We start from the raw sequence: 18,444 nt of genomic DNA, 5'->3' as shown, positions 1-18,444 counted from the left end.
TTTTGGCGCACATCAAAGCAGCGTAACAATTTGACCGCATTGAAACACCTGAGGATGGCCGTCTATGGCCGAAACATATTGTGATAGTGTTGAATGGTGAATATTTTAACGATTGTTGCCTTATTTACGGACTTAATACATAGATGTTTAATTAATGATGTATAACAGGATGCCGAAATACAGAATGAGAAAATCCAGAATTTTACATGGAAACAAATTTTCCTTCATATTTATACAAGGCAAAATGTATGTTTCTAGAATATATACCCTGTATATTGTGGGATTAATATAGCGTTCAAAGCAAAGTCGTATTTTGAACTCACGTGTAAGGGAATTCAATTAGGACGCTCAGCTACAGTTTGCGTTTTATTGACGAGTCTGCAATTTCAATTTTATTTCATCTCCTTAGACAAGAATTGTATCAGTTTTGCCCTACTCGATGTAAGCTAAAACACCTTTCCATTATTTCGACTGATAGCGACCACAGCGCGTGTAGACACTGGCTCTGAGCTACCAGGGCAGAGCAACCGGAAGGTTTGGTCGACTCGTGTAACACTCCTCCTTAATATCTTGGCGGTTCCGGGTTCACAGCTCTGCCCGCGAATCGGCCATCATATGGCAATTCGTGGCTTTCCTCAGTCCCGCCAGGAAAATGTTGGGGTATTTTCAAACTAGGCTGCGGTCGCTTCCCACATTTTCTAGACAATTGGCTCATACTTGGCCGCAGGTTTGTCAGCCCTACGCGCCGGCCGCCCTTTACCACCAAGAATATTCCTGGTACTTATTTCTGTTAGAGGCTGAGTCTACCCCAGTGCCATAGTAAGGGCTGGAAGGATTAGGTCAATTGAAAAAAATCCGATAACCTCTTCGGACTTCAACCAGTACCATCCGGCTTGTAGCATAGTGCCTCATCTAACTACGGTATCACATGCCCCTGTAAGCCAATATATCAGATTAAAAATAAGTTACTTACACGCGTACTTCTTTTTTATTGCTAGTGGGTTGGGACTAAGTCCCTTGTACTGCGGCCACTTCTGGCCTAATGTACCAGTCCAAGATGATAGGTGAGGGTGATCGTGGAGCAATTGGTGGAATGAAGGTTGGCAGGGGAAATCGAAGTACTCGGAGGAAACCTGCCCTAGCGCCACTTTGTCCACCACAAATCCCACTTGACCAGACCCGGGATCGAACCCGGGCCGCCGCGGTGGGATGCCAGCTGGTAACCGCTTGAGCTATGGCGCGGCCCTTCATGCATACTTACTCTGGCTTTATTCCTTTCTGTAATCCTGGGGTAATTTTGTTAATTTATGTGCCTTGTAATTTCCTAATTGAAAAGAAAGAAAAATACCATAAAAACCGTTCAGTTCTCATTAAGCATTTGATTATAAAATATGGCCATATAAATTTGAAAGTAACTACAGATCTTTGAATGAATTGTATTTTTATTTTAAGAAAGTGAAATAAATAATCTCGTCCTTAAAGCGCCTACAACATCGTTGTCATTTGCATGTTTTGTTATGCTTCGCAATCATAAATTCTTCCTTATGCCGAATTCATTTTGCTTTGTTTTTTATTATGCCGTCTTTTGTCTTTTTAATACTCATGAAACGGGGAAATCGCTTTTCCGCTACGTTTGAGCAGCTCCTCAGAAGAATAATAACATGCGATTGTTTCACAAGGATAAGCAGCATGACTTCTCTTCCTGTAATGGTTTCCATGGACAGCAGTGGCTTATAAAGTCCCTCTTGTTAATTGTGAGGCCATTAACAGCGAACCGAGTAATGTAAGGGGGGGGGGATTCATGTAGAGAATATATCTCGGATCGTAATTAATTAAAATCTCCAGTACACTTCATTAAATCAACATTAGGCAATTCAATTAAATAAGCTTTGCTGCTAGTCTCTGAACCGCTGTTCTGGGTAACAAGTAATTAGAAACGCACTCTCGTTGAAATTTGTGTGTACTGTAACACATTTGTTCTTATTTAAATTCATAATTATGAGAACGTAATGAATTTAAGTATTAATAATAGTATCTTCACGCTGAATTTTAAGCTGTTATCCATGGAAACTGCTGTTGTTACTAACGTCTAAGTGAATAAAACAGTTGAAACGCTTAGTCGTGTATGAGATTTGAGGTTCTTGTACTGACGCGTATGGAAACTACGGTCTTCCGTGATGTTACACCGTGCATTTTGGCAACTATTTTAAAGACCTTGCTGCCTCCGTCTTCAGGGTATATAATTTACGTATTTTATCCTGAAAGAGGAGGCAGCAGGGTCTTCTGAATCCTTTCATCATTGGTTTTGTCATATACCTAACTGTGAAATGACACAATATTTTTAATCTTCCTTTCGGTTTTTAAGACTCCTAGTGAGCCTGTGGTGCTTTTTCTTTTAGGATCGTAGAATAAAGTCTCATGGGTACGATTCTTTGATATTGATTTTAGCGTTGCTATTGGAGTATACGCGTATATGAGAACAAATTTTGAAAGAAAATTTTAACGCACACAGTTCCTTGGAGGTCCGTCCCTGAGCTAGATGTGTTTCAGCTAATAATACACGAGTAATTTTTAGGGACCTGACATTTTGAAAAACACGATCTTCTGGCATATAACGTCGTGTAGTCCGCCAGAAGTCAACCGGCTTTGGTCGATTTTCAAGGGACTATACGTCGTTATATCTCAGAAGATGCTACTCCTCATGGCCACCGCTGTGAGAACCTCAAATCTTATACTTGACATTTTAATCAAGGGTTTTATTTTGATCACTAACACCTTTCACTTTTTTAATGAGCCACTTGTTACTTCCTGACTTTTCTCGGGTCCGGAAGTTTCCCTTTCCATATTGTAGCATATAGATCCGTTGCTAGGTAACGTAAATAACGCCCTTTGCTAGTCAACAGATTCCTAATATGCACCCATGGACTAACTGGGAAACGATGTTCTCTACGCGGTCCATGCGACAGCTGCGTGACGCAATAATGGAAATTCTGTCGGAAGCGGTTCGTGCCGAGGTTTTATAAGCAGGACAAGTCTAGAATTTAGTTAGTTGTGAGTCATTCACCAACCAGTAATGACGTAAACACGGAAGTTGAGGAAGCTACGGTTTTGGAAGCCGTTACCAGGCGACAACTGGTGAAGATACAGCAGACTGAGAAGATTTCATATGTGCTCTAGTGAACTGCTGTGCGTGTGAATTAGTGATGTAGCTATAGTTGCCTGTATTTACGATATACAAATGTTCAATAAATCCAATTAACAATCCAAATCCCGTCTATAGCCACACGCTTACACGTCACAATATTTTAATGTCTTTTCGTAGTACTGGCACTTCTTACTATATTTTGCTCTCTTAGTTGTATTATTACACCGACCGAACGATGGCCGCTTGTCTGAGAAGTTTAGTGCCAACCTTTGCGGATAGAGGGTGTCGCGTGGTCAGCACAACGAATCCCCAAGGCAATTAATTTCGGTTTTCTAGACCGGAGCCACTATTTCCCTGAAATAGCACCTCAATTATCATCACGAGACTAAGTGGACCCCGTTCCAAACCCACTATCTATCAGAAAAACTGGTAGCCCCGGGATACGAACCAGCACCTCTGAATCTGTAGCCAGGAACCCTGGCCACTAGAACACAGAGGCGTCGGTATAGTTCACTTGTGGACTAAAATCACGGCATTGTGTTATTATATTGTTATATACTTCTGTGCTTGCCAGTAATTAGTTTATTCGTTCTTTCCAAGCATTTACATGTATTATCTGAATTATTATTGTCAGTAGGCGATCTCCTGTTCACGTTTCTGGTACCATTTTTGTCTCTTTAACTTTCTAAATCTGGTATTTCACAAAGATTCACTTCATGACTCGACTTCGTTATCATTTTCATCAGCTCATTCCTCATAATTCGAACCACCTTTTGTTTGCTAATGATTTTACGTGTCATATTCTTAAAACGTGGAAGGCTACTGCAGTCAAATATTATTGTGCGAAGCATATGTGTTCGGGAAACTATATGAAAGACACTGTAGACCAAAATAAATGTAAATTGATATAATTACGAGTACAAGGTACGTAATGATATATGTCAGATACTTCGGAGCTGCGTTCCACTGCAACGTTCTTTTCATCCTCATAACGGCTATAATTTTCTCAGGATTTAAAGACGTTGGATCCCATCCAATAATTTATATTTTCCATTTCTGATCTGAGGGCACTCCTGTGAGGTCCAAACTTAAACATGTGCCTGTAACATGGAACCCCATTGCATTAGCCAATCCATCTAAGTCGAAAATATTGAAATAAATTTTATGGCCTCACACTTTAGTGTATTTCTTTTATGGCGTTTGTGTGAAAGTATATACTAAAGCACATTGAGTTATATAGGCAGCCCTATTACCCGAGTGGGTCTCTCTCATTCATCCTATTCCAGCCAACGGTATTTTCATAATCAACTTTTTAAAATCGAAACTATTCGCTCACCTGTCTGTTCTGGATACTTTTGGCCTATTGGTTTATTTTAGGGTAAAGAGTGTCTACTTTTCAGTTTATGTCTGCCCTTAACCCGCGTATCGTATCTACAGGAAATTTGCCTCTTGCCTTTCTTTTTCTGGCATTTTTTTCTCAATAATGATTAATTATTTAGTATCTTGTCTTATCCTATGACTAAAATCTGTATCTTCTATTTTGTAATTTTCAGAACTTCTCTCGTGTTGTCCATATTTCTTAGGCATTGTGCTCTACATATGTTACCTGTATCTCTTCTTATTTTGCCCCATCTTGTGTGTGCCTGTATTTAATTTACTTTCTTGCTTTTGTGAAGTAACATTAATGACTGTTAATTCTGATGCGACAGATCCAGAACATATGTACAATTATAGTCTTTTCTTGATAAATTACATTTCATGTCAGACGAAGGCCAGTCTCGCCATAATTTCTAAATTCTTTCCTACCGACAGCAAATATTATTGGCCCAAATTCTGACACTGCCTTGTAACTTATACGTTCAGGAATGTCATGTAGTTATTGAAGTTTCAGCGTTTGAAATTAAATTATTGTTACTTAGAAAGTTATACGAGTAGAAAGAGTTTCATTACGTATTATTTGATATTAGTAGCATAAATTGTATATTTTTTATATTTATGTTTTTAATGACGCTGCCAGTTTCCCAGACATTATAACATCTATCTATTCCCGGTATTTGCCTGCAGCGATTGAGGAATACCACAAAAATCCTCAATCGAAATATCCGGGATCGTGGTTAAGATTCGAACCTCACATCTCTCGGATACTAGTAAGAAGCGTCAGGGCTTAAGCCAGTTTGCTCCATTTGTATGTTGCAGAGAGAAAAATTACTGATTTCGAATTACATCGTTTAATTCTTTGTTGTATGCTATTGTGTCATACACGTAAAAGTCGTTATGAATGTGGTTCGGTCAGTTACATTCTTTTATTCCAACGATGTCGCTAAACTAAACTGATATTCTACTAGACAGCTTACCACTTTTCTTTAGTACTTTTGCCAGTAAAAATATTCATAACGTTCACTTCATACGTTAAATTATAAATCTTCATATTTCCTTCATAAAAGCATTTACAAAATGTAATATAAACTTCTCGTGAGTTGCTGAAGTCCCCGTAGGCATATTATCTAATATGTCTACCTTATAAATAGGACGAAGCCTCGACATTTTCTTAATTTTCCCCAGCGCTGTTCCCGTCTCCAAGGTTCTGAGACTGTTTCACGATAAGATCTTTTCTCCCACTTCTGTTCTGTGTATTGTCACAAGCAAGCAACAGCAGATCTAGTCAACACGCTCGAAATTGACACTCACAGATCCTCACGTCACGTTTAGGAATGACGAGCGAACAGCAAGTGTAGCTGGGGATCAGCAGACGGGGAGGCATTCTCGGGGGGCTGTCACCTCAGCCAGCGAGAGGAGTATGCTGAGGAGACAAAGGCAGGCAGGTGACAGATATGTTGGTTGGAAATAAAATGTAGGACTTGTAGAAAGCGTAAACTAAATGGAGTAGATACATTCTTCAGAAGCTAATAATCGCTTATCTGGTCAAGTACGAAACAGAGTTCACAAAATCAGTCCATCACTGGATCCTGTCAAAGAGAAAATTCCCTGTCCATCTTGAGAATCGAAGTCATGTCATTCAATTATATCCAGTCACTTTACCGACTGAGCCACCGTAGAAAATCAGAATACTGGCTCTGCAATGAGCATCAGTTATGGAAAGAAGCGATGCAAGGATAACCTAAGATCCACATGAAAATATTCTTTTATTTGCGGGACATTGGACCGCACGTACTGAGGAATGATTATTGCGTCAAAATATACAGAGTGTCCCAGGAGTTTGGTGCCATACTTCAGGAGCGTACTGAGGGTTCCCTACAGAACAACTCTGAAATAGGAACCCATGTCCGTAAACGTAAAATAGCAGCGCTATTTTATATCATTTTGTTTAAACTTGGTGCCTCAATGCCGAAGAGCATACACAGGCATATTACACCTTCCAAACTCTTAAGACTCACCTGCTAAAGTAGATGTTGGAATTGGCGCCCTCCATTTTCAATGCATGCGTTACATCAACAAAGGAAACTTTGGCGCACCCTTTCAAATATTCCAGGTGTCTCACGGATCACGTCACATGCAACAAGTATTCTGGCCAACAGCTCGAATTCATTATCCACAGGCGTGTCGTAGATCAGGCATTTCCACATGGCCTCAGACGAAATAGTCCAGAGGTGTCAAGTCTGGGGATCAGGATGGCCAAGGCACTGGGCCTCCTCTTCCTATCCAACGACCATGAAAAGCAGCGTCCAGGTAGTTTCGTGATACAATGCTGAAGTGTGCCGGCGCTCCGTCATGCTGTATCCAAATTTGCCTCTGCAANTTGCCCCATCTTGTGTGTGCCTGTATTTAATTTACTTTCTTGCTTTTGTGAAGTAACATTAATGACTGTTAATTCTGATGCGACAGATCCAGAACATATGTACAATTATAGTCTTTTCTTGATAAATTACATTTCATGTCAGACGAAGGCCAGTCTCGCCATAATTTCTAAATTCTTTCCTACCGACAGCAAATATTATTGGCCCAAATTCTGACACTGCCTTGTAACTTATACGTTCAGGAATGTCATGTAGTTATTGAAGTTTCAGCGTTTGAAATTAAATTATTGTTACTTAGAAAGTTATACGAGTAGAAAGAGTTTCATTACGTATTATTTGATATTAGTAGCATAAATTGTATATTTTTTATATTTATGTTTTTAATGACGCTGCCAGTTTCCCAGACATTATAACATCTATCTATTCCCGGTATTTGCCTGCAGCGATTGAGGAATACCACAAAAATCCTCAATCGAAATATCCGGGATCGTGGTTAAGATTCGAACCTCACATCTCTCGGATACTAGTAAGAAGCGTCAGGGCTTAAGCCAGTTTGCTCCATTTGTATGTTGCAGAGAGAAAAATTACTGATTTCGAATTACATCGTTTAATTCTTTGTTGTATGCTATTGTGTCATACACGTAAAAGTCGTTATGAATGTGGTTCGGTCAGTTACATTCTTTTATTCCAACGATGTCGCTAAACTAAACTGATATTCTACTAGACAGCTTACCACTTTTCTTTAGTACTTTTGCCAGTAAAAATATTCATAACGTTCACTTCATACGTTAAATTATAAATCTTCATATTTCCTTCATAAAAGCATTTACAAAATGTAATATAAACTTCTCGTGAGTTGCTGAAGTCCCCGTAGGCATATTATCTAATATGTCTACCTTATAAATAGGACGAAGCCTCGACATTTTCTTAATTTTCCCCAGCGCTGTTCCCGTCTCCAAGGTTCTGAGACTGTTTCACGATAAGATCTTTTCTCCCACTTCTGTTCTGTGTATTGTCACAAGCAAGCAACAGCAGATCTAGTCAACACGCTCGAAATTGACACTCACAGATCCTCACGTCACGTTTAGGAATGACGAGCGAACAGCAAGTGTAGCTGGGGATCAGCAGACGGGGAGGCATTCTCGGGGGGCTGTCACCTCAGCCAGCGAGAGGAGTATGCTGAGGAGACAAAGGCAGGCAGGTGACAGATATGTTGGTTGGAAATAAAATGTAGGACTTGTAGAAAGCGTAAACTAAATGGAGTAGATACATTCTTCAGAAGCTAATAATCGCTTATCTGGTCAAGTACGAAACAGAGTTCACAAAATCAGTCCATCACTGGATCCTGTCAAAGAGAAAATTCCCTGTCCATCTTGAGAATCGAAGTCATGTCATTCAATTATATCCAGTCACTTTACCGACTGAGCCACCGTAGAAAATCAGAATACTGGCTCTGCAATGAGCATCAGTTATGGAAAGAAGCGATGCAAGGATAACCTAAGATCCACATGAAAATATTCTTTTATTTGCGGGACATTGGACCGCACGTACTGAGGAATGATTATTGCGTCAAAATATACAGAGTGTCCCAGGAGTTTGGTGCCATACTTCAGGAGCGTACTGAGGGTTCCCTACAGAACAACTCTGAAATAGGAACCCATGTCCGTAAACGTAAAATAGCAGCGCTATTTTATATCATTTTGTTTAAACTTGGTGCCTCAATGCCGAAGAGCATACACAGGCATATTACACCTTCCAAACTCTTAAGACTCACCTGCTAAAGTAGATGTTGGAATTGGCGCCCTCCATTTTCAATGCATGCGTTACATCAACAAAGGAAACTTTGGCGCACCCTTTCAAATATTCCAGGTGTCTCACGGATCACGTCACATGCAACAAGTATTCTGGCCAACAGCTCGAATTCATTATCCACAGGCGTGTCGTAGATCAGGCATTTCCACATGGCCTCAGACGAAATAGTCCAGAGGTGTCAAGTCTGGGGATCAGGATGGCCAAGGCACTGGGCCTCCTCTTCCTATCCAACGACCATGAAAAGCAGCGTCCAGGTAGTTTCGTGATACAATGCTGAAGTGTGCCGGCGCTCCGTCATGCTGTATCCAAATTTGCCTCTGCAAAATCAGTGGCACGTCTTCTAGCAAAGTCGGAAGGATACGTTCCAGGAACACCTTGTAAAAGGGCCCATTGAGTCGCGGTGGTAGGAGGAAAGGCCCAATCAAGTGATCATCAATGATGCCCTCCCAGACCTTGACAGAAAATTGCGCCTGGTGGTAAGCAACTACAGTAATGTTGGGGTTTTCGTCAGCCAAAACGTGGCTGTTTCGACAGTTGAACCAGCCATCCCTTGTAAACTGCGCTTCGTCTGTGAAGAACACGTGATTCAGGAAGTTGAGCTGATGTAAACACTGGTTCGACAAAATTGAACTCGTGGTACGAAGTCAGCTGGACCTACGTCGTGTACTCGCTTTGGATGATACGGATAAAGCTGTTGGCCATGCAGGATCCTCCAAACACTTGATTTTGATGTCCCCACAATCTTGGCAATGGCACGAGTGCTGGTGGATGGCTGTTCCTCTATGCAATGCAGTTCGACATTGAGGCGCCAAGTTTAATCGAAATGATTTTAAATGCCGCTATTTTACGTTTATGGGTTCCTATTTGAAAGTCATTCTATAGAGAACCCTCAGTACTCTCCTCAAGCATGGCACCAAACTCCTGGGACATCTTGTATATTACTGTCTGATTCTTTTCATATAGCCGCTGATGTTAATCGTAAAGTTAATGTTATCGGTCCAGCTGTTTAGAGCTAAGAGTTTGTTACTGATAGGGTGCCCGATGCAGTATTAAGTGGATGGCGATAGGTCATAGACTTCAGTATTGAATTTCTTGAACAGCTGAATAACAGTTAACTACTCGCAGAAAACTCTACATCGCGGAGCAACTTCGGGTGTAATTACTTTGAAGAATGAAAGTACTGATAAAAGACGTCCGCTGTAGAACTGATATTATAAATCATACACAGGGAGGTGAACAAAATAATGGGAACGCTAAGAAATTGAGGAATATAATTTATGTTGGCTACACTGAAAGAACTTCAGTTGGTAACACATGATGTTTTTCTGTTTTTGTTTACAATATGTAGTGCTCGTGTCAGTACCCTAGTGATTGTGTTCAGTGACAGTCCGCATGAAAGAATCGAAAAAATTTGAGATTAATCCGATTTTGAAAGAGGACAGATCGTTGGTGCGCGTTTTGCTGGAGCATTTGTAATAAAAATTGCCACATTATGAGGTGTATCGAGAGCGACAGTGTCAAGGGTAATGTCGGCGTATACGAATCATGGTGAGACAACATCGGTAAAGAGGAACAGTGGGCGAAAATCAACATTGGCAGAAAGAGATCGTCGTAAATTGAGAAAGATTGTTTCCAAAAAGCACACAATTACTGCAGCACAGGTGACAGCAGAATTGAATATTCATCTTGAAACCTTGTTTTCATGAAAACTGTCCGACGTGAGCTTCACAAATCCAACATCCATGGTAGGGCTGATCACTGACAGTAATGCTCAGATGCGTGAACGTTGGTGTCACGGCCGTAACACCTGGACATCAGTCAATTGAAAACGCTTGCGTGATGTGGCAAGATGAGCCGTCCATCACGCTGTTCCCTGCATCAGGAAGAGTTTACGTTTGCGGAATATGGAAGGAAGCCTACAATCCGGAATTCCTGATTGGGTTCCAACAATGAGGCACGGGGAAGGTTCTGTGTTGGTTTGAGAAGCAATATTGTGGTACAGTATTCTGTTGGTCCCATTTTTACCATTCTTGGCTGAATTTTTGCAAGGGAGTACTTGGACAGGTTGGGTAATCAGGTGCATCCCATGATTTTCAAACAATGATGCAGTTTTATAAGACTACAATGCCCCCATTCACACAGATGGAACTGCTCAGTCATGGTTTGAAGAGCATGAAGGTAAACTTCAGCGTCTTCGCGGCCCAGCACAATCACCAGATTTGAACATCACTGAAACATTCTGGTCAGTTTTGGAGACTAAATTGAGGAACAGGTTCCCACTTCCAACATCTCTAAAGGAACTTTAAGATGTTCTTCAATAAGAATGGTATACAGTTCCGCTGCAGTCTGTTCAAACATGTACGTACCCATTCCAAGAAAGACTGCGGCTCTATCGAAGGTCGAAGTTGGTCCAGCACCATATTACTAAAGAAGTGTATACAGTGTCTGTAGTGTTTCCATTATTTTGTCTAACCCCTGCACACTATTGTTAACTCAATGTATTTATTATTTTTATAAACTTTCAGCTTATAGACCAATACATCTGAAAACATGGATATAAATTATGAATCCACATTGTGGTCTTATAAGTTATGATACCGTCTACCCTTTAGGTTATTGGTACCTGCCTATCGGACTAAATTGTATATTAGCCCAGAAAATTGAAAAAGAAATTCCGACATCTTTTAAAATTTCAGATTCGATAAACTAAGAAACTTTGAGCACATTCGTATTTTCCTCCAAGAAAACCGTTTCATACATTTTTCTATTGAAACACATACATACTCGTACGAGTATACACACATTTCGCATCTCATAAGCTGTAATGGAATGTAAAAGAGAATCAGTTTTGCCCATGGCTCTTACATGGCTCGTTACATGACCTATATTACACAATGTGAAGGTCACATGCTGAATATTCCAACCTAAAGATTTCACGAAGCCTCTGTTTTATTACTCGAGGGAGAGGATTGATAAAAATGGCGTCGAGATTTCTGTCAGTGGTGTAATTTTATGCGGAGTCTCGTGAGGATTGGCGTAGGTCTATAGGTTCGAAATGTAATAGGTGTCACATAGACACAGACTCGAAAATTCCAAAGGATACGTATCCTTATCCAGTGGAGTCTGCAGCAAGAATCCGGCTACAGTAATAAAACACGGACTTACTAACTTCTCAGAATGTTGTGACAGATGGGTGTAATGTGTCTGACAAAGTACTATTTTATTCTCCTAACCATCGGAGGAGCAATTCTCTCCTTGAATAAAAAAAACTTTTGCCTTAGAGGACTGATCCGAAGTATTCTACTATCACAAAATTCACTTCCTTGAAAATTTACGATATGGAATCTAACAACGCACTCTTTTTAATACTCGATTTTTAAAATAGTTTAAATTTAAAGCTCTGACAGTAATATATTCGTGTTTGACTTTTTAACTAAACTAACTTTCGTCCTATAGTTCAACGCCGCTAAAACCGGAATTGGACACGATCCTGAGCTAGTCCCATTTACCTCTCAGCCTCGTTAGCTACTTTCCCAAGATCACTTTAATATTATTAAGGAGCTTACAGTTGAAGCTATGAACTGAAACATCGGCCCAATAAAATAACTCATATAGGAAGGTGGGGGCACGCGGTAGCATGTTTGGTTGAGGCACTATGCTACAAACCGGAAGGGCGCGAGTATAATTCTCGATGAGGTCATTGGATTTTTTTCAATTGACCTAATCCTTCCGGCCGCACTATGGCCCTAGGGTGGGCTCAGCCTCTAACAGAAATTAGTATCAGGAATATTCTTGGAATATTCTTGGGGGTAAAGGGCGGCCGGCGCGTAGGGCTGACAACCTTACCACCATCTATGAGCAGATTGTCTAGAAAATGTGGGAACCTCAACATCTCACAACCCTGTGGGCCTCCACGGCCTGTTACAGGGATACCTTTACTTTACGTACTAATACAGGACAGTAAAATTTAAATGTTGCGATTAAAATATTCTCACCATATCAAAACCGTACAAGTGACGCACAGCATAGACTCTTTATAACCTATAATTTTTCTTTATGGGACCCATAAACTTGGGGGATGTTTAACAAAATACAAGAAAGATAATTTCTGACACTAAGCAGTATCTCTCCAGATAATAAAATCATTATGGTGAAGCATGGAATTACGGTAATGCAGTGTGTACGCAATTCGCAGCGGCCGTTCTGCAGACGCACTGTGTCTGGCAACAGTAACCTCTGTGTCGCCAGCTGTCGTCATTTTTATACAAAGTTTCTTGGAACCCATGCTTCGTATTCTTCCAGTGCTGAGTTTTATGAGTGGCTTATGAGTGCTAGAGTCATGAATACATACGTATCTTTGCATCAATACTTCTTATCTGCAAGATGACGGATTTCAATGTTGGGTTCATAATACACGTATTTTCCGTCTATTATATAGGAAAACAGACGAGAAATGACCATATATTTTACAAAGTGAGGTGGAAAAAGCTATCAAGGAAATGAGGAAGGGAAAGGCTACAGGAGATGATGATGTACCTGGAGATGTGCTCAAGTTACTGGGAGAAGGTGGTGTGAAAACACTGAAAAAACTAATGAACACCATATATGAAATTGGAGAGTGGTCCAAGGACTGTACAGAAGTTACAATGATTGCCTTAAAGAAAAAGACAAAAGCTACAAAATGCAGCGACCATCGCACAATAAGCATTATTGTACATACAGCAAAGATAATAGCAAAGATACTTAAAAGAAGAATTGAAAGGAAAATAGAGGATATACTTGGAGAAGATCAGTTTGGATTTAGAAGAGGAAAAGGAACCAGATGCAAATGGAATGATGAGAATTATAGCGGAACGAACTTTGGAGATAGATGAAGAACTGTGTGTTTGCTTCATAGACTGGCAGAAGGCATTTGACCGGGTAAACTGGACCAAATTAATGCAGATCCTGAAAGAAACAGGTATCGATTGGCATGAAAGAAGATTGATTAGCAAATTGTACATGGATCAGAAAGTTAGAGTACGACTGGACAGGGGGGAGACAGGAAGTGTGCAGATTGGAAGAGGAGTTCGACAAGGATGCTGTTTATCACCAATTCTGTTCAACTTGTACAGCGAATGCCTTACCAAGGAAGCTCTGGATGGGCTCGGTGACTTCAAAGTAGGAGGGCAAATTATTCAAACTGTGAAATATGCAGATGACCTTGTGTTAATGGCTAAGGAAGAAACTGTGCTACAGGGCATGATTGATAGACTAATTGAAATTGGAAGGTGCTATGGCATGGAAATGAATGTGGAGAAAACAAAAGTAATGAAAATTTCGAGACAACCAACCCCAGTCACAATAAAGATAGACCAAAAACAACTGGAGAATGTGAAATGTTTTAAATATTTGGGTAGCTTGTTAACAGATGATGGAAGGTGTACTTGTGAAATTAAATCCAGGATTGCCATGGCAAAAGCTGCATTTAGCAAGAAGAAGAATCTTTTTACCAGCAAATTGGACTTAAATTTGAGGAAGAAACTAGTGAAATGCTACATTTGGAGCATAGCTCTGTATGGGGCTGAAACATGAACACTTAGGGCAGTAGATCAGAAACATCTGGAAAGTTTTGAAATGTGGTGTTGGAGAAGGATGGAGAAGATCAGTTGGACCGATTATGTGAGAAATGAAGAAGTGTTGATTAGAGTCAGTGAGCAGAGGAATATCCTACACGAAATAAGAAAACGGAAGGCTAATTGGATTGGTCATGTTTTACGCAGAAACTGCCTTCTAAAAGAAGTCATCGAAGGAAAGATAGAGGGGCGGATAGAAGTGACAAGAAGACGAGGAAGAAGACGTAAGAAGATGCTAGATGACCTTGGGGACAGAAGAGGATACTGTCATTTGAAGGAGAAAGCTGTAGATCGTATTAAGTGGAGGAATTGTTTTGGAAGAGACTGTGGACCTGTCGTCTGACAGATTACTGATGATGACAATATAGGAAACTACGTGGTCACGTATTTAAACGATAATGCCGTCGGTAATTTAATTTTGTTGACAAAATAGCGATAGTTAGTGTGATTCATCTACTCAGGTTATAAGTCTAAAGGCGCGTCCACATTACTCGTGCTCATGCTCGTCGGGAGTCTCGTCTGGCTTTTACTTGTGCCCTTAAATCGTCGTCCACACTACTTCAGTTGCTCGCCAGGCTTCGGCGCGTGAGGATCCGTGTATTTACTCGTAGTGTGTATAGGCTGTAGTCGTGTTTTAATTTATTGGCTATAGTTATTAAATTAAAAATTAAAAATTTGCTTGTCTCGTGACCTGTTATATCGTCCACATTACTCGCGAGTCACACGCGCACGAGCACGAGTAATGTGGACGCGCCTTAATGAGTTGTGACACGCTATAGCAACTATATTGAATCGTAAACAGAAAGTCCCACTTTACTCTACTCCAAATATAATTAGAGTGATAAGAGAAGGAGAATGAGATGGGCAGGGCGTGTAGCACAAATGGGGAGAAAAGGAATGAATATAGGAAGGAAAGAGACAATTGGAAAGACCAAGGCGTAGGTACGTGAACAATATTAAAATGGATCTTAGAGAGATAGAATGGGATGGTATGGATTGGAATGATCTGGCTCATGTTAGGGACCCATGGAGGGCTCTTGTGAACACGGTAATAAACCTTCGGGTTCTCAAGAAGGGCTCAGCTCCATGAATGAGTGAGTGAAACAGAAAGTGCGTTGAGTACATCTTATTTCAGAAATATGTCCCTTATAAGATTTATATCAGCGGCATTACACGTTTCATTAGTATTATATGAAGAAATAATATTTAACTGCCCGCCATAAGATTTTCAGTAGCACTAAATCTACAGTAATCCCAGCTATATATATATATATATATATATAGAGAGAGAGAGAGAGAGAGAGATAGCGCGAGAGAGAGAGGATCATAAAGGTGTATTTGGAAATTGTGACTAGACCAAAGCGTCCACCTTTCTACTCTTGTTATAAAAGAGAATTCTATCGCAGAACTGCTGATAGGAAAATGGCACCTGTAACAACTACGATTGAACTGGAAGCCTTTGAAGCCTATTGTTTATGAGCAAGCAAACATCTTAACTAAACACAGCTCTTGGGGCGTTTCAGGTGTAATGATTCAATTGGGTAGAACCGTTTTAGAACAGGACAGGAAGAACTTTTCACCAATATAAATATACACAGCATGGACGAAATTTACATAAGCATTAAACGCTTCGTTAATTTAGTCCCGGGACTTCGTTCCTGAAAATAATGATCTGTTTTTCATTTTTACGATTGTACCAACATACCTTAATATGACATATTATAGGTATAGTTCCTAATTAAACTTCAATTATGTAAAATATCTCTTTTAAAATCTTTATCTTTTATTGAATTTTATCTTCTATATTATTATATTATGGTATATTGTTGAAAATCCAACACTGAGCTGAATTATATAGTATGCAATTCAATAACTTAAAAACAGGTTAATTGTGTATTTGCTTGATGACGGTTTTCTAGAAAACCAAAACATGTATCAAAATACTGTTAAATTAAATTTTCATCTCGCGGAGAGTGAAAAAGTAATAAATATTAGAATTTTTATCATCTATTGTACATACATGTCCTGCACTAGCACTGTTCTTCTTTCTCATAAATTTTACTTAAGGCACGCAAGAATTTTTTATTTGACTGTCGGTTGTCTTACAAGAACTCCGTTTCAAATGGCTATTCGTACGTTTTATAGTCGTGATTTATCGCTTACCCATATCCAGTTGGCGAGGGGCCGTTCGGATGTCGAGTCTCTGGCTAAGACGGCCTTCGGTGAACACTCCTTGCTCAAGAATACGCTCTCCCGAAATCACACCTTGTCTGGTTGCATGGCCTTCAGAGAAAACGCACTGCTGATCAGCAAGACTTCCAGTTAGATCATTCTGCCCCACACGCCGTGTAACATTGACAGTTGAGGACGTATTTTGCTTGTCGCGAGCTCCTGAAATGTTGTCTTCAACACTGCTTTGATCGTGCCTGCATCCCGCAACCGTCACTTCGTCAAACGGTTTGTTAACACACGTTTCGGAAAGTGCAGTCTGCTGAGTATTATAATCTTCTGAAAATACATTTTCATCCTGTAAGTTGGCGACACTGTCTTCTGGAAACACACCTTGATGTTTGTAATTACGGCCTCCTGGAAACAAGTCGAGGTTGGTGTCCTGTTCTGTTCGGAATGTTTCTTGGGAGGAACTACCTCCTGTGAGCAATTCATGAAGATTTTGCTGAGTGACACTACTCCCGAACAGTTCTTGAGCAAGATTCTGAGTGGCATGATCCCTTGAGGATAATACTCTCTGACGCTGAATGACGTCAAGTTGCTGAATTCTAGAGAACAAACTTTTCTGGAAAACAGACACGTCTTGGTCCTCTGAAAATTTTTCTTGCTCCTCGCAACCGACTGAGAAGAAGTCTTGCTTGTCGTCATGCAGGCGGTCTCCTGGGAACATGTCCTGACGTCGGACATCACAAGCACAAGGTGCCCCACAAATATAGTACCACTCACCTGCAAGAAACTTTCTGTTCTCCTTGAAGTGTATTTTCTAACCGAGTTGCTAGACTCAATTAATTTTCTAGATGACAATTTTAAACACATCAAAGATAATAAGAATATTATTTTCTCTCATTTTTATTTGTATTCTCTATGCAATCGAAATACTCGAATAGAATTTACACAGTTCCGTCCATCTGCTAGAAAGCTTCGAGGAAAATTCCCGCTGTATCTTCTTTGTTAGAAGTAGTACAGTTACGAGGAATGTTTTGCAATCACAATGAAACAAATGACTACTTTCGGAAGTATTGCGCTGAGACGTACAATAAATGAGTGCCCTTATTCCCTGACAAATTGCACGCCATTTGTCAGTCGGGTTGTTCTCCTTCTGCTCCCACACACATTCTCCATATAAAAGTATCTCCTAGAAATACAGATACATCAATCAACAACTGACAGTTCAATTCACCTCCTTCAAACACATCGACGTTATTCTATTCAGTGATTTCTGCCTTATCCTTTATGAATTATTTCTAAATATACACCCAGGGAGTTGGACATGCTGTATTCGTTACGTTAATATAAGTAACGATCATCTTTGAAATTTAAGCGTTCACTTCTTTCCAAGAAAAATTTTAGTTACTGTCTTAATAATTGACTTGAATAAATATAGCAAAATATTTCCTCTTTGTCTCTGCGGTAATTTTGATATAGATTTATTAAACAACGGGTCTAAATGGAAGCATCCTTGAATTTAAATTACACCTTTCATAAAAACACTACCACGTTTACACTTCTTACAGAACGAAATATATTATGCCAAGGTGAAGAAATAGCGTAGAAAATTTCACTCTTATGCGTCGCGTCGTGGCGCCTGGCGTCTCCACCGGGCGAGAACTGACCACCATGCGTTCACCGTCTACCGCCGTCGACTGTGTTCCCTCTAGCAAGCAAGAACGCATGCGCGAAAGAGCCACGAGGTACGGAAAGAAGACGAACCCTTCGAATGCGGGCGGGCGGGCTGTTTCCCAGCTTGACAATTGTGTTCTCTCTGTGTACGTATTTACGTATTTCCTTCATGTGAACTTCCTCCAGCGTCAAGATGACTGACATTTTCTCTCGTCTTGATATTCATTTTCTCGCGAAACTCAGTTTAGAGTATAAATTAGAGTTGTCT

The 18,444-nt window shown here is 40.2% G+C and overlaps 1 protein-coding gene across 1 annotated transcript in view; it reads right to left on the bottom strand.

The window, feature by feature from the left end:
* LOC111869380 overlaps nt 1–18,146 on the bottom strand; it is a 159,535-nt gene extending 141,389 nt beyond the window's left edge. The window contains exon 1 of the mRNA XM_023860874.2: nt 16,491–18,146. Within this exon, the coding sequence (XP_023716642.1) occupies nt 16,491–17,226 (736 nt within the window). The 5' untranslated portion in view covers nt 17,227–18,146. The remainder of the gene's footprint in view (nt 1–16,490) is intronic.
* Between the last annotated feature and the right edge of the window lie 298 nt (nt 18,147–18,444).

This window comes from Cryptotermes secundus, unplaced genomic scaffold (assembly GCF_002891405.2).
Source record: "Cryptotermes secundus unplaced genomic scaffold, Csec_1.0 scaffold584, whole genome shotgun sequence".
Lineage (NCBI taxonomy): Eukaryota > Metazoa > Arthropoda > Insecta > Blattodea > Kalotermitidae > Cryptotermes > Cryptotermes secundus.
This window is presented reverse-complemented; position numbering and strand designations above follow the sequence as displayed.